We start from the raw sequence: 22,735 nt of genomic DNA, 5'->3' as shown, positions 1-22,735 counted from the left end.
TTGATAAAGACTTTAAAATTTGCAAATAATGATGTGAATATTTTATCTCGAAATTGTTTAATTAAGAAAGTCAATATTCGTAAATTCGTAAATTCGTCAAGGTACTAATATTTAAATAATTATATTATGATTATAATTTGTCCACCATATATTTAAAAATTTGAAATATATTTTTTTTCTGAATTAAAATTAAAAAAAATTAAAATCTGTAAGGGTAGTTTTGGAAAAGGATGAAAATCAAAAAAAAGCCACAAAGTTCTTTTATTCTTAAATATATTGACGTGTGATTTTCATCCCACATACTATTTTTAAATTATATGTTTATTATATACATATAGACACTTATATGATTAATTAAAGATTTCCTCTCTATAGTAGTATTTAATTAGATATTTTTAAAAATTGTTCATATAACTTTCTCTTTGCTTTTAAATTGTTTTAGTTTTATTAAATTTAGTGATCATGTTGCCAGAACTTAGAGTTGATTCGTATTATTAACACTGCTCATGCCGCATGTATGTAATTTAGATCACTTTTTATCTTTTTTTTTGAATTATTTTGGAATATGAGTTCTACATAACGTGAGTTTATTTTGTAAGTTCCTTTTTTTTTCTTATACTGTGGAGTGTGATCAAGCTGCTTTTGGAGAAGTGAATTAGTTCAATATGATTTATGTTTCCTATGATCACGACATTCTTCATCACTCCATCTACAAACTTATAAAAAATCAATTGTAAGTATACGATTAGATTGTTTGTGTGCGTGCTTGATTTAGTGTTTGTAGATATTTGTTTTGTAAGAAATATTTTTTTTAATTAAAATTTAAAACAAGTACTAAACCCAAACTTTATATATATATAAGTTTTGATTTGTTAGGATTTTCCGGTTTACTTGAGAGTCATGTTTCTGATATCATTTTTGCTCTATCTTTGTGTTATCATCAACCGGAATCAGCCATGGTGAATTATATAGTGAAGGAGATACGACATTGGTCGCAGTGGAGAGCATGTATGTAATAGGAAAGGTCAAAATGGCATCGAAAACCCTAATTGGAAGAGAAAGAAGAAGATTGTGATGATATGAAATGTTAACAACGTTACTTGAGCACGTAGCTGGAGATGAGGATGAAAAGAACATGTTCTACATTCTTTAGTATCTTGAAATCTTTCTTTTGCAGGTGATAAAGAACACAAAAGTTATGATTGTATCTATAGAGGAATGAGAAGGAACGGATGGAACACTCTTACATACCGGTAAAAGAAAGAGAGGAGATAACATTAAGGGAACGCGAATGTTTGAATCTGAATCAGGCACTCAGTTATTGTTGTTGTTACCCTGAGGTCGCTTCACCAATGCTATGGTGATCATGCATTTGTTTCATCTAAACTTTTTTCGTTTAGTTTGTAGTCATGCATGCCTTTGTTTATATGTTAACCTCAATTTCTGAGTCAGTTAGTGGTTTTACTTGTACAAACAAGGGAGATACCGCAGATGTTGAATACTTACTTCATATTTGAACTTGGCCGAGGATCTTGAGACCAATGAAGATGAAGAAGAAGAATTAAGAATATTATTGGTATACAGAATAGAAAATGAGTGAATATTATTGGTATACGGAATAGAAAATGAGTCAAGATCATTAGTGATTCAAAACTGATCAATTAAATTCTGATATATAATAGTTATTTATAATGGTTGGTCCATAATGTATATTTTATTTTAAAATTAATAGTAAAATTATTTGATAATTACAATATAGTTAAGTTACTTTTAAAAAAAAACCTTCACTCTACAGAAGTTACATAATTTTATTATTAATTTCACACTGAATGACAAAATAATTTAATAAAACCTGATCCAACCGGTTGAACTTGATAAACATGATAACAAAACAAGAGGAGCAAAGTTGAAGGTTTTTGGGAGTCTAATGAAAGAGCTCTTGATAAGCGTAGAAATCATTTGTTGAACATAAGTTTGGCTATAACAATGATAACAAAAAACAGGAGCAAAATAGCGATTTTCTGCAGCCTAATGAAAGAGTTTTTGATAAATGTAGAAATAGTTTGCTGATTGATGAATTTGGCTATAACCATGATAACAAAAAACGGAGCAAAATTGACGGTTTTTTTGCAACATGATGAAAGAGTTCTTGATAAACGTAAAAATTATTTGTTCATTGATAAGTTTGTCTATAACCATGATAACAAAACAAGAAAGCCAAAATTGACGGTTTTCTACAGTCTGATGAAAGAGATCTTGATAAACGTAGAAATCATTTGCTGATTGATAAGTTTGGCTATAACAATGATAACGAAAAAAAAGAGCAAAATTGACGGTTTTCTGCAGGCTCATGAAAAAGTTCTTGATAAACATAGAAATCATTTGCTAATGATGAATTTGGCTATACCACGATGGAAAAAGAGAGCAAAATTGATGGTTTTCTATAGTATGATGAAAGAGCTCTTAATAAACGTAGAAATCGTTTGCCGATTGAAGAGTTTTGCTATAACCATTATAACAAAAAAAAGGCAAAATTGACGCTTTTCTGCAGTTCGATGAAAGAGATCTTGATAAACGTAGAAATCATTTGTTGATTGATGAGTTTGGCTATAACCATGATAACAAAGAAAAATGAGCAAAAGTGACGGTTTTCTACATTGTAATGAAAGAACACTTGATAAACGTAAAAATTATTTGCTCATTAATGAATTTGGCTATAACAATGATTACAAACAAGAGAGATAAAATTGACGGCAATCTGCAGTCTGATTAATGATATCTTGATTAACGTAGAAATCATATGCTGATTGATGAGTTTGGCTATAACAATGATAACGAAAAAATGAGCAAAAGTGACAGTTTTCTGCAGGCTCATGAAAAAGCTCTTGATAAACGTAGAAATCATTTGTTGATGATTAGTTTGGCTATATCCAAGATAACAAAAAAAGAAAAAAGCAAAATTGACGTCTTTCCGCAGTCTGATGAAAGAGGTCTTTGATTAACGTAGAAATCATTTGGCTATTGAAGAGTTTAACTATAACCATTCTAACAAAAAAAAAAAGAGCAAAGTTGACGATTTTTGGCAGTCTAATGAAAGAGCTCTCGATAATCGTAAAAATCATTGGTTGATTGAAGAGTTTCGCAATAACCATTATAACGGTAAATGAGCAAAATTGAAGGTTTTCTGCAGATTAACGAAAGAGCTCTTGATTAACTTAGAAATTTGCTCATTGATGAGTTTGGCTATAGCCATAAAAAAAAAAATATAGGAGCAAAATTGACGGTTTTCTACTGTCTAATGTAAGAGGTTTTGGTAAACGTATAAATCATTTGGTGATTAATGAGTTTGGTTATAACATTGATAACAATAAAATAGAGCAAAATAGACAGTTTTCTGCAGCATGAAGAAAGAGCTATTGATAAATGTAAAAATTATTTGCCGATTGATGAGTTTGACTATAACAATAATAACAAAATAAAAGAACAAAATTGACGGTTTCTTTCAGCCTCATGAAGAAATGTTAATAAATGTAGAAATTATTTTCTGATATATGTGTTTGCCTATAATCATTGATTAAAAAGAACATGATGAGAAAAGTTGATGGTTTTCGTCAACTTCATGAAAAAGCTCTTGATAAACGTAGAAATCGTTTGTTGATTGATGAGTTTGACTATAACAATGATAATTGAAAAACAAGAGAAAAATAACGATTTTCTGCATCCTCATGAAAGAGCTTTCGATAAATGTATAAATAATTTGCTGATTGATGAGTTTGCCTATAACCATGATAACAAAAAAAAAGAGCGAAATAGACGTTTTTTGCTACGTAATGAAAGAGTTCTTGGTAAACGTAAAAATAATTTGTTCATTGATGAGTTTTAACTATAACCACTTTCTGATTTATGATTTTGGCTATAACAATATTTAGAAAAAAAAAACAAGAGGAGCAAAGTTGATGGTTTTCTGAAGTCTGATGAAACAGCTCTTGATAAGCAAATAAATCATTTACTGAAGATAACAATAAACATTTGCTGATTTATTAGTTTGGCTATAACAAAGATAACAAAAAACATGAGTAAAATAGCGATTTTCTGCAGCCTAATGAAAGAGCTTTTGATAAATGTATAAATAATTTGATGATTGATGAGGTTTTGATAATTAGGTTGAATCTGGATCTCAGTATTACCGACGAGATGCTTTGTTGGTAATTACTTTTTATTTTTTTGTCGTCCACAATCAAAACTCTAAAATTTTCGACGGAACGTTAACTGATTTTGATGTTATAAACCGGGTGTCATGAATCCTGAGAACGACGAAGTACCTATCGTCACACGCAAAGAGAATGCCTTGGAGGAATGGTGACATTCGTTGTTTTCTTATTGTCTTGGAATTTTTTTTTTTTTAATGATTATCATCTTATTTTTTTACCATTTATAACATTATCTTATCTCTCAAAATTGAAGATTTTCTGTAGCCTAATGAAAGAGCTCTTGATTAACATAGAAATCATTTGATGATTGATGAGTTTGGCAATAGCCATGATAACAAAACAAGAAGAGTAAAATTGACAGTTTTCTACTATCTAATGAAATAGCTCTTCAAAAACGTATTAATCATTTGCTGATTGATGAGTTTGGTTATAACATTGATAAAAAAAAAAAAAAAAAAAAAAAAAAAAAGAGCAAAATAGACAGTTTTCTACAGCCTGATGAAAGAGGTTTTGAGAAACATAGAAATCATTTGTTGATTGATGACTTTAATTATAACAATGATAACAATAAAAGAGAGCAAAATCGATAGTTTTCTGCAACCTGATGAAAGAGCTATTGATAAATGTAAAAATTATTTGCCGATTGATGAGTTTGTCTATAACAATCATAACAAAATAAAATAAACAAAATTGACGTTTTCTTTCAGTCTCATGAAGAAATGTTGATAAACGTAGAAATTATTTTTTGATATATGTGTTTGGCTATAATCATGATTAAAAAGAACAAGATGAGGAAAGTTGATGGTTTTCTTCAACTTCATGAAAAATCTCTTGATAAACGTAGAAATCGTTTGTTGATTGATGAGTTTGACTATAACAATGATAACCAAAAAACAGGAGAAAAATAACGAATTTCTGCGTCATGATGAAAGAGCTTTCGATAAGTGTAGAAATAATTTGCTATTTGATGAGTTTGGCTATAACCATGGTAACAACAAAAAAGAGAGCGAAATTGATGTTTTTTGCAACGTAATGAAAGAGCTCTTGGTAAACGTAATTATTTGTTTATTGATGAGTTTGGCTATAACCATTAAAAAAAACAAGAGAGACAAAATTGATGACTTTCTATAGTCGATGAAAGAGATCTTGATAAACGTAGATATCATTTGTTGATTGATGAGGTTGGCTACAACAATGATAAAGAAAAAAATGAGCAAAAGTGACAGTTTTCTGCAGGTTCATGAAAAAGTTTTTGATAAATGTATAAATCTTTTGCAGATGATGAGTTTGGCTATTACTATGATAACAAAAAAAAAAACAATTGACGGTTTTCTGCAGTCTAATGAAAGAGTTCTTTATAAACGTAGAAATCGTTTGCAGATTAAAGAGTTTTGCTATAACCATTATAACGGAAAAATGGGCATAACTGATGGTTTCTGCAATCCGATGAAAAAGATCAAAATACACGTAGAAATCATTTGCTGATTAATGAGTTTGGGTATAACCATGATAATAAAAAAAAAAGGAGCAAAAGTGACGGTTTTTTGCAACGTAATGAAATAGGTCTTGATAAACGTAAAAATTATTTACTCATTAATGAGTTTGGCTATAACCATGATTACAAACAAGAGAGATAAAATTGACGGCTTTCTGCAGTCCGATTAATGATATCTTGATTAACATATAAATCATATGTTGATTGATGAGTTTGGCTATAAAAATGACAACGAAAAAATGAGTAAAATTGACAGTTTTCTACAGACTCATGAAAAAACTCTTGATAAACGTATAAATCATTTATTGATGATGAGTTTGGATATATCCATGATAACAAAAAAAGAAGCAAATTGACGGCTTTCCGCAGTTTGATGAAAGAGATCTTTGATAAACGTAGAAATCATTTGATGATTGAAGAGTTTAGCTATAACTATTCTAACAAAAAAAGAGAAAAGTTGACAATTTTTTGTAGTATGATGAAAGAGCTCTTGATAAACGTAAAAATTATTGGCTGATTGAAGAGTTTTGCAATAACCATTATAACGGTAAATGAGCAAACTTGAAAGTTTTCTGCAACCTAACGAAAGAGCTATTGATTAACTTAGAAATTTGCTGATTGATGGTTTGGCTTTAGCCATAAAAAAAATAGGAGCAAAATTGACGGTTTTCTACTGTCTAATGTAAGAGGTTTTGGTAAACGTATAAATTATTTGCTGATTGATGAGTTTGGTTATAACATTGATAACAATAAAAGAGAGCAAAATAGACAGTTTTCTACAGCCTGATGAAAGAGCTATTGATAAATATAGTAATCATTTGCCGATTGATGAGTTTGACTATAACAATGATAACAAAATAAAACAAAATTGACGGTTTCTTTCAGCCTCATGAAGAAATGTTGATAAACGTAGAAATTATTTTCGGATATATGTGTTTGGCTATAATCATGATTAAAAAGAACAAGATGAGCAAAGTTGATGATTTTCGTCAACTTCATGAAAATGCTCTTGATAAACGTAGAAATTGTTTGTTGATTGATGAGTTTGGCTATAACAATGATAATCGAAAAACAGGAAAAAAATAATGATTTTCTGCATCCTCATGAAAGAAGTTTCGATAAATGTACAAATAATTTGCTAATTGATGAGTTTGCCTATAACCATGATAAAAAAAAGGAGCGAAATAGACGTTTTTTGCTACGTAATGAAAGAGCTCTTGGTAAACGTAAAAATAATTTGTTCATTGATGAGTTTTAACTATAACCATAATAAAAAAAAAACAAGAGAGACAAAATTGACGACTTTCTGTAGTCCGATGAAAGAGATCTTGATAAACGTAAATATCATTTGTTGATTGATGAGTTTGGCTACAACAATGTAAAGAAAAATGAGCTAAAGTGACAGTTTATTACCGGTTCATGAAAAAGCTTTTGATAAACGTATAAATCTTTTGCAGATGATGAGTTTGGCTACTACCATGATAACAAGAAAAGAATAAAAATGACTGTTTTCTGCAGTCTAATGAAAAAGTTCTTGAGAAACGTAAAAATAATTTGCTGATTGAAAAGTTTTAGCATGATCTTTATAACGAAAAATGAGCAAAAGTGAAGATTTTTTGCAGCCTGATGAAAGGGCTCTTTATTCGCAGAGAAATTATTTGCTAAATGATGAGTTTGGCAATAGCCATGATAACAAAAAAAAAAAATTTGACGGTTTTCTGCTGTCTAATGAAAGAGTTCTTGATAAAAGTAGAAATTCTTTGTTGATTGATGAGTTTGGCTATAACAATGATAACAATAAAAGAGAGCAAAATAGACAGTTTTCTATAGCCTAATGAAAGAGCTCTTGGTAAATGTAAAAATCATTTGCTGATTTATGAGTTTGGCTATAACCTTGATAAAAAAAAATGAGCAAAATTGACGGTTTTTTGCCGCCTCATGAAAGAATTGTTAAGAAACGTAATAATCACTTTCTGATTTATGATTTTGGCTATAACAATAATTACAAAAAAAACGAGAGGAGCAAAGTTGATGGTTTTCTGAAGTCTGATGAAAGAGCTCTTGATAAGCAAATAAATCATTTACTGAATATGAGTTTGGCTATAACAAAGATAACAAAAACATGAGTAAAATAGCGATTTTCTGCAGCCTAATGAAAGAGCTTTTGATAAATGTATAAATAATTTGATAATTATGTTGAATCTGGATCTTAGTATTACCGACGCGATGCTTTGTTGGTAATTACTTTTTTATTTTTTTGTCGTCCACAATCGAAACTCTAAAATTTTCGACGGAACGTTAACTGATTCTTATGTTATAAACCGGGTGTCACGAATCCTGAGAACGACGAAGTACCTATCATCACATGCAAAGAGAATGCCTTGGAAGAATGGTGACGTTCTTTGTTTTCCTATTGTCTTGGAATTTTTTTTTTTAATGATTATCATCTTATTTTTTTACCATTTATAACATTATCTTATCTCTCAAAATTGAAGATTTTCTGCAGCCTAATGAAAGAGCTCTTGATTAACATAGAAATCATTTGATGATTGATGAGTTTGGCAATAGCCATGATAACAAAACAAGAAGAGTAAAATTGACAGTTTTCTGCTGTATAATGAAATAGCTCTTAATAAACGTATAAATCATTTGCTGATTGATGAGTTTGGCTATAACATTGATAAAAAAAAAAAAAAAAAAGAGAGCAAAATAGACAGTTTTCTGCAGCCTGATGAAAGAGGTTTTGAGAAACGTAGAAATCATTTGTTGATTGATGAATTTGGTTATAACAATGATAACAATAAAAAAGAGCAAAATCGATAGTTTTCTGCAAAAAGGAGAAAATAACGAATTTCTGCGTCATGATGAAAGAGATTTCGATAAGTGTAGAAATAATTTGCTAATTGATGAGTTTGGCTATAATCATGGTAACAACAAAAAAGAGAGCGAAATTGATGTTTTTTGCAACGTAATGAAAGAGCTCTTGGTAAACGTAAAAATTATTGATGAGTTTGGCTATAACCAATAAAAAAAAAAGAGAAACAAAATTGACGACTTTCTGTAGTCGATGAAAGTGATCTTGATAAACGTAGATATCATTTGTTGATTGATGAGTTTGACTACAATAATGATAAAGAAAAAATGAGCAAAAGTGACAGTTTTCTGCAGGTTCATGAAATTTTTTTTGATAAATGTATAAATATTTTGCAGATGATGAGTTTGGCTATAAAAATGACAACGAAAAAATGAGCAAAATTGACAATTTTCTACAGACTCATGAAAAAAACTCTTGATAAACGTATAAATCATTTATTGATGATGAGTTTGGATATATCCATGATAACAAAAAAAAAACAAATTGACGGCTTTCCGCAGTTTGATGAAAGAGATCTTTGATAAACGTAGAAATCATTTGATGATTGAAGAGTTTAGCTATAACTATTCTAACAAAAAAAGAGAAAAGTTGACAATTTTTTGTAGTATGATGAAAGAGCTCTTGATAAACGTAAAAATTATTGGCTGATTGAAGAGTTTTGCAATAACCATTATAACGGTAAATGAGCAAACTTGAAAGTTTTCTGCAACCTAACGAAAGAGCTATTGATTAACTTAGAAATTTGCTGATTGATGGTTTGGCTTTAGCCATAAAAAAAATAGGAGCAAAATTGACGGTTTTCTACTGTCTAATGTAAGAGGTTTTGGTAAACGTATAAATTATTTGCTGATTGATGAGTTTGGTTATAACATTGATAACAATTAAAGAGATCAAAATAGACAGTTTTTCTACAGCCTGATAAAAAAGCTATTGATAAATGTAGTAATCATTTGCCGATTGATGAGTTTGACTATAACAATGATAACAAAATAAAACAAAATTGATGGTTTCTTTCAGCCTCATGAAGAAATGTTGATAAACGTAGAAATTATTTTTTGATATATGTGTTTGGCTATAATCATGATTAAAAAGAACAAGATGAGCAAAGTTGACGGTTTTCTTCAACTTCACGAAAAAGCTCTTGATAAACGTAGAAATTGTTTGTTGATTGATGAGTTTGGCTATAACAATGATAACCAAAAAAACAGGAGAAAAATAACGATTTACTACGTCTTGATGAAAGAGATTTCAATAAATGTAGAAATAATTTGTTGATTGATGACTTTGGTTATAACCATGATAACAAAAAAAGGGAGCGAAATTGACATTTTTTTGCAACGTAATGAAAGAGCTCTTGGTAAACGTAAAAATGATTTGTTCATTGATGAGTTTGGCTATAACCATAATAAAAATTAACAAGAGAGACAAAATCGACGACTTTCTGTAGTCCGATGAAAGAGATCTTGATAAACATAGATATCATTTGTTGATTGATGGGTTTGAGTTACAACAATGATAAAGAAAAAAATGAGCAAAAGTGACAGTTTTCTACATGTTCATGAAAAAGCTTTTGATAAACATATAAATATTTTGCAGATGATGAGTTTGGCTATTACCATGATAGCAAAAAAAAATAAAATTGACCGTTTTCTGCAGTCTAATGAAAAAGCTCTTGGTAAAAGTAAAAATAATTTACTGATTAAAAAGTTTTAGTATGACTTTTATAACGAAAAATGATCAAAATTGAAGATTTTTTTGCAGCCTGATGTTAAAGTTATTGATTCGCAGAGAAATCATTTGCTAATTGATGAGTTTGTGGCAATAGCCAAGATAACAAAAAAAAATTTGACGGTTTTCTGCTGGCTATAACAATTGTAACAATAAAAAAGAACAAAATAGATACTTTTCTATAACCTAATGAAAGAGTTCTTGATAAATGTAGAAATTATTTGTTGATTTATGTGTTTGGCTATAACCATGATCACAAAAAAATGAGCAAAATTGACGGTTTTTTGCAGCCATATGAAAGAATTGTTATTAAACGTAATAATCATTTTCTGATTTATGATTTTGGCTATAACTATAATTAGAAAAAAAATACAAAAGGAGCAAAGTTGATGGTTTTCTGAAGTCTGATGAAAGAGTTCTTGATAAGCGTACAAATCATTTACTGAAGATGAGTTTGGCTATAACAAAGATAACAAAAAACATGAGTAAAATAACGATTTTCTGGAGTCTAATGAAAGATCTTTTGATAAATATAGAAAACATTTGTTGATTGATGAGTTTTTGATAATTATGTTGAATCTGGATCTCAGTATTACCAATGAGATGATTTGTTGGTAATTACTTTTTTATTTTTTTTGTCGTCCACAATCAAAACTCTAAAATTTTCGACGAAACGTTAACTAATTCTGATGTTATAAACCGGGTGTCAGGAATCCTGAAAACGACGAAGTACCTATCGTCACATGCAAAGAGAATGCTATAAAATGATGACGTTCGTTGTTTTCTTATTGTCTTGAAATTTTTGTTTTTTTTTTTTTGTTTGTTATGATTAGCATCTTATTGTCTTACCATTTATAATATTCTTTTATCTCTCATGATTTTACGGTTTATGCACGATAACTTACACCATTTGTATATATTATTATTATGGTGTTGATAATAGAGTGATATATTTTTATCCTTAAATTTCGTTAGTATATATTTCAGTTTAACTGTTGAGATTTAGTTTCTTTTTTTGTAAACTTAATTTATTATTCTTATGGATAAATTCTATATCGTTTAATCAATATTCGTTTTTGTTAATTTTCTGATTTAGTTTTTAATATATATTTTCCATTGTTATGTTCTTTCCAAATAATCGTTAGGTCTATATATACGTATCGCGCGTTTATACCTCAATGATACCTTTTACCTCTGATTCATGTGATGGTGGTTATTTTCATATTGCGTCTCTTAACCCTAACATGGGTGAGTGGTCTGTTTCAGTGAAGATTTTGAATTGTTGGTCTGTTTCGCGTGGCTCGGGTAGAGAGCTCAATATGATTTTGGGTGACGAGCATGTTAGTATTTAAATAACTTACCTTCTATACATGTTTTCGATATTAAATTGAATTAATTTTTTCTTTAACATTTCATTTGCAGTTCACCCAAATTCAAGCCATTGTTCGTGATGAATTAATTGATAATTATTTTTCAAAATTGATAATCGATGAGTGGGTGAGCATTAAAAATTTTGATGTATCACGGGTTAACAGCATCTTGAGACCAGTACCGCATAGATTCAAGATTGTGTTTCGTTCGGACACTTTAGTGCAAAGTATTAATATGTGCTCCAGTAGAACCTATTTCAATCTAACTGAGTTTGTGAGTATATTGAATGGTATTGTTAACCCGAATATTTGCGTTGGTAAGCCTAATTTATGAATTTATTTGTGCTTTTGGAGTTTATTTGCGATTCATGTTCTGACTGTATTATTCATGTGTGTGTTTCATAGATGTTATTGGCAAAATTGTCAACGTGAGAGAGTTGGTTTTTGTTCCTTCCGTGGAACATTCTCAAAGAGGATATTTTGAGCTGTACTTTGGTTTACGTGATACTGAGTAAGTCACTATTTTTTTTAAGATTTAAACCAGAATATAAAGTCTTATGACTTCTTCAAATCTTAAAATTAGGTGTATCCATCTAGAGTGTCGTTTGACGGGTGACCTTGCAGTCGAGTTCTATGACTTATGGAAGCGTTGTTCACGTAACACAGTGATATGTATTATCAAGTTTGTGAAATTAGAGCTATCACAGGAACATAGGTGGAGATGTACCAACGTTACCGGATGTACGAGGTTTATGTTGAATCCGGATCTCAGTATTACCGACGAGATGCTTTGTTGGTAAGTATTTTTTGTTTTTTTCCCGTTTACAATCAGAACTTTAAAGTTGGCGACTGAACATTCACTGTTTATGGTGTTCCAAATCGGATGTCAGGAATCCTGAAAACGACCAAGTACCTATCATCACACGCAAGGAGAATGCCATGGAGTGATGATGTTCGTTGATTTCTTATTTTCTTGGCGAATGGTTTTAAAAGATGATTTATTATTATTTTCTTAGCATTTATAATATTATTGAATTTTTTAAATTTCATCATTTACCATATTTTATTAAACTAAACCCTAAACAATTTACCATATTTTCTTACACTAACAAGTGACACCTAAACAATCTCTTATCTCACATGATTTTACCATTAGCACAACATTATTCCCGCGCATTTGCGCGGGCAGTCCCCTAGTTATTGTAATACATTTACCAAATAAAATTTTCTTACCTCTTTCTTAGCTCGAATAAATTTTTGTAATTCATTTTTAATATATTTATCATTATATTTAGTTTTTTTTTGTGATACAAAGATTGTTATAATGTTATTTAATTTAAAACTTAAGGTTTAAGTATTTTTCGAAAACAAAAAGAACTTCGTTAGAAAAATTTGGTCCTTATGATTAAAAAAAAAAAAATCATATGTTTCATGAAAATTTATATTAGTTAGAATAGAAAATTAGAATGAAATCGTTATAATTAAAATTATCACTCATACTTGAATTGAGTGAAATATAGGAAACACAATATAATTAAACCAAAAATCATTTTATTAAATCCTACAAAGATGAAACCATTAGTATGAAATTTAGCACTAGAATTTAAATTGATGAGTGAAATTTAGAAAAAAACATAAACGAAAGATAGATAGAAGTTATCCTCGGGGTCTTTTAAAGAAATCTTTAGACTGAAGTTCAGATGATATTATAAGAAAACAAATTTAGTTGGTCACTTACAAAATAATATAAACTAGGATATGACCCGCGGTACACCGCGGGTTAATTATTTGATTTTTTTTTATCTTTTAATAAACTGATGAATTTGGTGTATATATTATTTTTTGTTGTACACCGCGGATCACATACGTTGTAACTAAAAAATATAAAGTTTAAGTTGTATTTGTTTTGTTTAGTGTTTAAAATTGTATAATTGTATTTTGATTTGTTCATCCTAGGATTTCACCCGTGATATATTTTCTTGTATTAATATCAATCCAAATCCGTCCCACCATATAATCCCGTCCCGTAAAATTAAACATCATTTTTTATTTTTTTAATAACACTTTTATTTCAAAGACATATAATTCGAATCAATTTAAAAGTTTGCTTTCAAATGGTTTCCATAGTATATATTTTAATTAGTGTGTGTTTTTGGACCAACCCGTATAAATAATTTATAATTTTATCTTAAAATACTAAATAATTGTATTTTGATTTGTTAATTTTAGGATTTCTCCCGTGGTATATTGTTCCGTTTTGGATAATTGTAGAAATTAAGGAAATATCCTAATGACAATTCCGGGTCAGAGTAAAAAAATATATGACCTGACTAAAGGCGCAAATTTATTCTTCAAAAATGTTAATATAGATTGTACACATACATTTTTTCTTCATCGAATAAGTTGTTTTAAAAAAATTGAATCATAGCATATACAGAAAAAAATCAAAATTTTTATTAATTATATATATTATATAATAGTTCAAAATAATACAAATATATGATCATATAAAAGTGAAATGAGAATCACATATTTATGTTTAAATTACGTAAAGAAGTTTTAGGAAATTAGCTCAAATTTGTTATATTAGCATTAAATCATCATATTTGATTTCTTTATCTATAAAAATCGTAGAGAATATGCCATAAATAAAGAGTTTAGGTATAGTAATTAGGTGAGAAAATATAGATAACAAAAAAAAAATTAGGTGAAAATATATATATATATATATATATATATATATATATAGATTTTATTAATTAATTTCGTTTTTGAATTTTACCAAAATTTAAGAAAATATCCGATTGAAGATTTCCGGGTCAAAATCTGAAAAAAAACTCGACCCGATTGGATTCTTTAAAATGTACTTCAAAAATGTATAGTAGATTTAAACTATTGTTTGGGACTTTATATCAAAAACAAACAAATTATTTTTGAGTTTATATCAACAATTTATTTAGTAAAAGTAATATATAACATGTGTTAACTATACGGTATATTAATTTTGTAAAAGTAATATATAATATATGCTTATTAATGTATACATACATAAACAACATAGTATAGTAAAAATTACTAAAATATGAACAAATACAAGATATGAAATTTTAAGAATCTTTTAATTTTTTTCCAATTATAATTATATGGAAACAAATTTATTTTTTAAAAAAGTAATCCGCGGTGTAACGCAAATTTTTATTTAGTATAGAATAAAAAAAAAAAACCACGGAGGGATAAAACATAAATACAAAAAGGTAACAAATTCTCGAGTAAACGGTAAATAGTAATAAAACTTAAAATTTTCGTTTAAGAAAATAAAAATTAAATTTAGCTTTAATGTTTTGTTTTTTAACTTAAAACAATTCTTTAATTTTTTTGTTACCAGCTTAAAACAATTCCATATGAGAAAGAAACACTATAAAAAAAGCAGGAAGCATAAACCACGTATATAAATATAACCAAAAAAAAGTTTCAGCAAAATCGACCCAGCAACAAAAAAATCCAATTGGATAATCCGATTTCTCTAATCGCTCCAATCAAAGACAGTGTCGATTCGCGCCGCGAGTCTTGCTTCGTCGGAGACGGTGCTGCTGCGTCGTACACGGTGGTGTTTCGTTGATTCACGTAAGTCTTCTAAAACGTTGGAGATTCGCGCCGAGTCTTACTTCGTCGAGTCTTGCTTCGTCGAAGGCGGTGGTGCTTTGCCGTTATACGACGAGTCTTGCTTCGTCGAAGGCGGTGGTGCTTTGCCGTTTCACGCCGAGTCTTGCTTCGTCGAAGACGGTGGTGCTTCCAAATCATTGGTGCTTTGCCGATTAGAGCCGCGAATCTTCCTCCTTCACGGTAGTGCTTCTTCGCGAGTCTTTCTTCTTCACAGTGGTGCTTCTTCGCGAGTCATTCTTGTTCGGTGGTACTTCGCCGAGTCTTACTTCGTCGAAGGCGGTGGTGCTTTGCCGTTTCACGCCGAGTTTTGCTTCGTCGAAGGCGGTGGTGCTTCCAATTCGTTGGTGCTTTGCTGATTAGAGCCGCGAATCTTTCTTCTTCACGGTGGTGCTTCTTCGCGAGTCATTCTTGTTCGGTGGTACTTCGCCGAGTCGTATTCTTGTAAGATAACTGATGCTTAACTTCGGAATTGATATATTGATGCAAATTTGGTAGATCTTCTAAGGAGCTTTTATCAAAGTTGACAGGTTTTGAAATTCACGTTTTCTTTTAGTAGCCTTGTTTAAGTTTTCAGGTTTTGTTTCTGAGCTATTGTCTTCAATGTATGTAACTTTCCTTGTTGTAGTTTCTTTAGATGAAATCCATTGGCTCTTAGGATTAGATAGTTTCTGTCTAATTATGAAACTCATGGGGCTTAAAGCTATTTTCTTTGATTCGTATAGATTCAATTGAAGATTGAAGAATGGATGCTCCTAATCAACAGGTTGTGTGGGTGGCTAGTGAGCTAACGGTTCCCCGGCTGAACCATCTGATTGGTCTCATCAATCAATGGTCCATGAACAGTATTGAGTACGAGAATGGAGCGATTGTGCAGATTGCATATCAGTGGGTTCCAGGTACTATTGTACCATACTTTGGACTTGGTGGAGGTGGCTTTGGCGGTGAAAGGAGATGGTGGGGGTGGTGGAGGTGGAGGTGGCTTTGGCGGGGGTGGTGGCTTTGGTGGTGGTGGCTTTGGCGGCGGGGGCCTTGGCGGTGGTGGCTTTGGCGGTGGCCATGGTGGACTAAATAATCAACAGAATGTCCAACCGGAAATCGTGGATGTTTCGGATAATGAAGGAGAAGAAGGCGAAGATCATGTAGCTGGACATGACAATCAAAGAAAGAGTAAGCGAAAGAGGCAACATACGAAAAAGAAGAGTGTTTTTTCTGACCTTTCAAATCCTCATCAACTAGAATCAGGGGAGAAGAAGAAGAAGGACTGAAGAAAGAAGCAGCAGAAGAAGATTCAGAAAATCTGACAACTCTCATTTGTGTCCCAATGACAAGTTTGTACATGATAAGAATACGTAGAGTGCTTTAGATAGAGTCTAGAAGATCCCTTGAATTTGATTCACTGTTAGAGGCACAAAAAAAATAGAGTGCTTTTTTGTTCTATTTTTTTTTTTTTTTTTGTGAGTCGAATTGTAATATTGATGGCAGAGTATAAAGAAAAATAAACAGAATTTCTCCTTCATGGTGAAGCCAAGAGGTTTAGGTAGCATCATTATCCATCTGAGTCATTGGAATTTGGAACAGCGAACACTACCGAAAACTAACTCATCTCATTAGCTCCAAACTCATCTCACTAAGGCACATCTCACCAATTATGTCAAGACAGACACGGATCAAGTCGATAACACCCATTAAAATCCTAATAAACATAGTTTCTTGTGTATCATATAAAAGAAAAACTCGAAAAAAACTGAAAAAAAAAAACAAGTGAAAGAAACATAAATAATCAAGAAGCACGTTGAGGGAGCGGATTTAGCCAGCGTGGGAGCACATACTGTGAAAAGTAGAGATCGTGAACACCACCGTATATTGCATTGGCGAAAATTGGATAGATCAAGTCCATATACTCCTTGCAACCGCTAAATCTCATGATGCAACCATCCATAGACTTTTTCACCTTCTCTTCCGGTGATAACTTCTTGCGAAGACTATACCTGAATGTCCTCAAGTTTAACGACATCATAGCGTTCTTGTTCCTACACCACATGTATATGATCTCATAGTTCAAAGGATGCATTACCACGGGAAAATAATCAGCATAAAACTTGCAAATGGGGTTTAGTTTCCACGAGAGTTGCCATGCGTTAGGATGATCATCCGTAGAGATCAGCCTCCAAACCATGATTGTACGGCCTCCATTATCCGAGAAAATGTTGCAATACACCACAAATCCTGCAGACATTGTGATTGTTCTCTTGAAACACCGAGCTTGTTGATATTCTTGGAAATCAGGAAAAGGTATAGTACGACACTCATCATCATCAACTCCATTATAGAAATCATATGATACAATATAATTTGCGTCTATGTCGCTACCAATAGAGGAAAGCCAGTGAAGAATCCCGTTTAAAGGAACCGAATACTTTAGTCTAGACCAAATCATGGAACGTTTACAACGCACATTTTCGGTTTTCCACACTCCTGTTTCAGAAGAATATATCATAAAAGTGAGTTTAGTAGACACAAACCATGACACCAACATCCACACTACCTTGTACCCCACGACAATACCCTTTTCCATCTTTGTAACAAGTCCAGTGTCGCTGAAAAACATGCTCTCTTGTAACCTCACTACATCAAAAACCGTGAGATGTGGAGGAAGAGGGATTTGAACCCATTGTTGCAACAAAGGGTTTCCGACATGATACATTGGTGCACCTTCGATGGTTTCGGTATAAAGCAATACAATTCCATCCGTGCAGCTCAAGACACAAGTTTTTCTCAATGGTGTGTCAGATTTGTTATGCATGTAAGAGCCTAGAGAATTTTTAAGTCCCCATCTTTGGCATCCATGGTGTCCCACGATCTCTGACGCAAATGTTTGGTTCCTTGTACTCATGATTGACCACGAAATGGAGGAGGACGAGTTTAGAGACTCGTACTGATCTCTGAAATAGTCGGAATTGATTATCGATTTCCATTCTTTGCATACTGATATAAATCTTGCGATGCTCGTCAATGATAAACGAGCCAATATTTTCACCAACACTTCCTCTGGAACCACCAGTTTTATTCTTTTCGTCATTCTAGATTGAGTGTTATAGGGTTCTAAGTTTTATTTTTGGTTCTAAGATCTATAGAACTCTCTATCATACTGTGTAACTCTATCTATATTTAAAAGAAAAAAGAATTTTACTGTAAAATGATTAAATCGATTACTTATATTGAATTTTTTACCAAATTAAATTGAATTTTTTTCATATAGATAGAGACAAATCGAACACAAAAATAAAATAAAATTTAGCTTAATTTTTTTTTATCTTTTAGCTTAACACAATTCCGCTTGAAAAAAAAACAAAGAAATAAATAAAAGAAGCACAAGTCCAGTTGTCAAAATTTGATTGGGCATCAGTCATATATTATCATAAAGAAAATGAATTTTAGCTTAAATCTCCCAATTTCTTTAACCGCTCCAGTTATTAGATCTCCGATTTCTAGATTCTGATCAATCCAAATCGGAGACGGTGGTGCTTTGTCAATTCACGCCGCGAGTCTTTCTTCGTCGAAAACGGTGTTGCTCCGTCTATTACCGCCGCGAGTCTTGCTTCGTAGAAGACGGTGGTGCTTCGCCGATTCACGCCGAGTCTTCTTCTTTTACGACGGTAGTGCTACGCGAGAAGGTGATTCTTGTAAGTGTTTTGCCTCACAAGATTCAATGTTACGTGACTCGTAGTATTCGATGGTTTAGTTTAGTCAATCTTGTGGAATCCAAATATGCAAATTGATGTTTACTTGAGATTTGCTAAGTCTTTGGTTTTATGCAAATTGGTTTGATACTTTAAAGATTCAATGTATGTTTATTCGTTGTTGAAAGTTTCTTTCTTTAGATGAATCCATTGACTCTTAGTATTAGATGGTTTCTGATTATAAAACTTATTGGCACTTAGCTATTGTCTTTGATTTGTGTAGTTCATTTGAAGAGTGAAGATAGCAGAAATGGACGCTGGAATTGAACAGTTTGTGAGGGTATCATGTCGGCTATCGGTTTCCCGACTGAACTATCTGATCAATCTCATCAATGCATGGTCGACGAACAGTATCCATTACGATGATGGTGTGGTTGTGGAGGCTGTATACAAATGGGTTCCGGGTTCTCTTGGACTTGAATTGGTTGGGGAGGGAGGTGAGGGTGACGGCTTTGGCGGAAATAATCAACAAGGCCTTGGTGGGAATGATCAGCAAGCCGTCCCAGCTGCAGTCGCTGGAGTTTCGGATAGTGAAGGAGATGAAGCCGCCTTAGATGAAGATCGTGAAGCTGGAGATGACCAACAGAGCAAGAGAAAGCGAAAGAGAGAACAGAAGGAGAAGAAGGATGGTCAGGAGGAAGAGAAGGAGAAGAAGATTCAGAAACTCTGATAACTCGTCAGTACATGATGATAAGTAGTAGTGTTTTACTTGGAGTATAGAAGAATCCATGAATTCGTTTTAAAGTTTGTGAAAATTTTGAGTCAGTTTTTGATGTTTTTGAATTACATACTCGAAATTCGACCGCAGAGTAAAGAAAATAATACTAGATCTTGATTCTTGCTTCTGTACATTTCACATTTCAAGAATATAAGAACCTAAGAAATCATTTGGTCATCAAGTAGTTTAACACATGAAAAATTAAAAGAGTTAAGCAAGTGATCAGAATCAGACACAATGATTTACATGTGACCTTATAGAAACTCTTAACCAAATTACCAGCAAACCACCTCCAAGATACGAATCAATTGATACATTATGAAGAATCAAACGGGTTTTTGTATATAGATCAAACATCATTAAACAAGAGTGTATTTATGATCACAGTTCTTATTCTGCATGCATGTCCATTGAAGAATCAATAGAACCTGGAGAGTTAGATCCCCTGTTCACTTCACTGCTTCTCGTTCCGCCAGATGTGTAGGCTCCCTGCGGAATTTGGTAGTTCTGAAGACTACGCCGTATTGGGCTGGAAAGTGCATTTGAGAAAACCGAGTTCTTGGCCTGGTTCTCACATTGCTCAGACCGAACCACAGGAACAGGTGTTGGGAAAGAAGTACCTGAAGTGGCCATGAGCCCGGAATTTGTGACATGCATTGTTGGTTGTGTTGGTGGCGCTCTTGGAGATATTGGAGGCTCGTCTATGCAGCATTCGAGCTCGTTCTGCATTGGGGAAACCAGAAACTCAATCAAGAACAGTAAACAAATCTGACCACATGTTAGGTTAGATAGATAGAAGTCATATGAACCTGAATATAATTGACTATATCCATAGGTGTCACTCTTGACCCTCCTTCTTGTTGTCTCCATATCCATTGGTACAGTTTTTCCTGAAATAGGGAAGATAAAGCAGTACATTCTCGTGAGCGTCTATTGTTCCCAATTTGGAGCTGCCACAGAGCTTCTTTAACTTGGGTTAAGGGTGCATAGAACAAGCAAGAGATGCATAAACTAAGACACATAACCTATTCCACATACTTATCTCACACACAACATGTTATCTTCCAAGTATAGGTTGCACATCACAACCCATTATCCCCATATTAAGTAAAATTTCAGTACACCAAAGAAAGACAAGAACAAACATCACAATATTACTCTACTCGTCAACATCTTATATTCAAACAAATACAATCACTCAATATAGTGAACAAGACCGCATACAAGAGAACGCTAACCCTATCATATTAAGTGTACTATACAATTCATGTAGCTAGGAAGCACCTATACAGGAAATATTAGCACTAGAGCTAACACAAATGGAAGGACTAGACAACGATGGGATGTTCCGACATTCGTTCTGTTTATAATAAGACTTTTCTTGTTTCATTTCCATCTTCAAGCTTCATAGCCTTTATTTCCTTTGCCATCAACTAGCTTTCATATTCTAAACTACAGTTCTAAAATGTTTAGACAGAACACATTATACAAAGGAAAGATAGATAGGAAGAAGAAGACTGAATGGCTGTGTTAAGTCTGATGGGAAGCTAAAGAGACTGAATGTGAATAGAGAGTCTGCTTCAAACATATAGCTAAAGGACTAACTATAATTTGATTCAAGCAACATAAACAAACATACCACTCACTATTTACTACCAATTCAAAAACCCTTAAAGCCAAAAAAGAAAGATACATTCACATCTTTGGCTTAGGTTCCATTGATAGAAGATACAATTACACACATAAACTTCACAAAAACAAGAAAAACAAAAAAAACATCTTTATCTACAAACACAAGTCCAACAAGAAGTCTCAAGCCATGTGGAAGAAGACAATCAAAATCAAAACTTTATTGTCTTGGTGAAGAAAAACAAAGAATCAAGAAAGGGTAAAAGGGTAAATTAATAAACATACCAAACCATGGCGTTCACCGGCTTGAAAAGATAGTTTCTGATGATTCATAGACTGAGTATAAAGCTGAGATAAAGAGTTAGCGGCGGTGCGAAAAGAAGCGTAAACAGTCCGATCTACCTCATCGAGACTCGTCGCTGTTGATTTTCTCTTCTTACCCATCCCTCCGATGTCGCCTATTTAATATTACACGGCCACGATTCCGTCGGCGATGACGGATTCGTCGAATCCGAAGATCGGAGATTGATTGATAGAGAGATTATGAAAGAGAAAGGAATTGGGTAGAGGGTTACTTCTCACTTTATACGAAACGGCAGCAAGACACAACAAGGTTTTGTTTTTTTTTTTGTTTTTTTTTTTTTTGGAGATTACTTTTTCTTAAGTTTTGGAAATTTTTTGTTAAATATCTTTTTCAAGAGAGTTTTAGCAAAAAAAATTATCAATTTTTGAGTTGTTGATTACAAAGTAGAGATTTGAGAAGAGAGGTAATTAAAAAAGGTTAGAGGGAAGAGGAGAATTTACAAACCTGTTAAAGGGTAAAATAGAATATGTAAATGGTTAAATATATACTTTCTGAAATAATGTTATACTTATACATATCTCTATGAATTTATTTAGGGGTTTCTTTAAGGTTTTAGATTGTTTTCCTAATTTTTTTGATTGCACAAAGATTCTTATTCATTTTTAGAGTTTTCTCTCTTAAAGGTAGAAACAAAGAGAGATTGAGAGCAAAAGAGCCAAGCCAAAGAGAAAATATAAAATTGTAATCCCTAATTTTTTAACCTTGGTAAAATTTGGAGCAGCATTAAATGGGCCTATTTTCACAATAAGAGTGAACATCTATAATTTGTGTGTATATGTTTTTTTTTAATGTTAGCCGGTAAAAAAGGTTATCATATGACTTGTAAGAGTGGTTCGATTTAATTTAGAGTCTAACTGGTTTAAACGCAACAGGTGCATATGCGATTGTTGGATTTTGCGGAAGCGGATGGTTACAGTGTCAAGTGTTATTAAGCGTTTTGAA

At 32.0% G+C, this 22,735-nt stretch overlaps 3 protein-coding genes and 1 long non-coding RNA gene across 4 annotated transcripts; 2 read left to right on the top strand and 2 right to left on the bottom strand.

The window, feature by feature from the left end:
- Positions 1 to 15,153: 15,153 nt before the first annotated feature.
- Positions 15,154 to 16,329, top strand: LOC110227676. The gene is made up of 2 exons (XR_002331363.1): positions 15,154 to 15,783; positions 16,065 to 16,329. It is a non-coding gene; the product is annotated as an uncharacterized LOC110227676 (long non-coding RNA).
- Positions 16,330 to 17,122: 793 nt separating this feature from the next.
- Positions 17,123 to 18,421, bottom strand: LOC9310659 (putative F-box protein At3g23950). Its single transcript, XM_002872420.2, has one exon. The coding sequence runs from the start codon at positions 18,419 to 18,421 to the stop codon at positions 17,123 to 17,125; it is 1,299 nt and encodes a 432-aa protein (XP_002872466.1).
- A 361-nt stretch (positions 18,422 to 18,782) lies between these two features.
- LOC9308535 lies at positions 18,783 to 19,920 on the top strand. Its single transcript, XM_002874545.2, is given in 3 exon segments — positions 18,783 to 19,025; positions 19,306 to 19,442; positions 19,445 to 19,920. Coding segments are annotated over 2 exon segments (336 nt in total). The 5' UTR covers positions 18,783 to 19,025; positions 19,306 to 19,414; the 3' UTR covers positions 19,753 to 19,920.
- A 49-nt stretch (positions 19,921 to 19,969) lies between these two features.
- On the bottom strand, positions 19,970 to 22,012 carry LOC9308534. Its single transcript, XM_002872419.2, has 3 exons — positions 21,715 to 22,012; positions 20,610 to 20,690; positions 19,970 to 20,523 (listed from the first exon to the last, which is right to left on the bottom strand). The coding sequence occupies exons 1-3, from the start codon at positions 21,871 to 21,873 to the stop codon at positions 20,191 to 20,193; spliced, it is 573 nt and encodes a 190-aa protein (XP_002872465.1). The 5' UTR covers positions 21,874 to 22,012; the 3' UTR covers positions 19,970 to 20,190.
- Positions 22,013 to 22,735: the final 723 nt, after the last annotated feature.

The sequence above is a fragment of the Arabidopsis lyrata genome (genome assembly GCF_000004255.2).
Source record: "Arabidopsis lyrata subsp. lyrata unplaced genomic scaffold ARALYscaffold_6, whole genome shotgun sequence".
Taxonomy (NCBI): domain Eukaryota; kingdom Viridiplantae; phylum Streptophyta; class Magnoliopsida; order Brassicales; family Brassicaceae; genus Arabidopsis; species Arabidopsis lyrata.
This window is presented reverse-complemented; position numbering and strand designations above follow the sequence as displayed.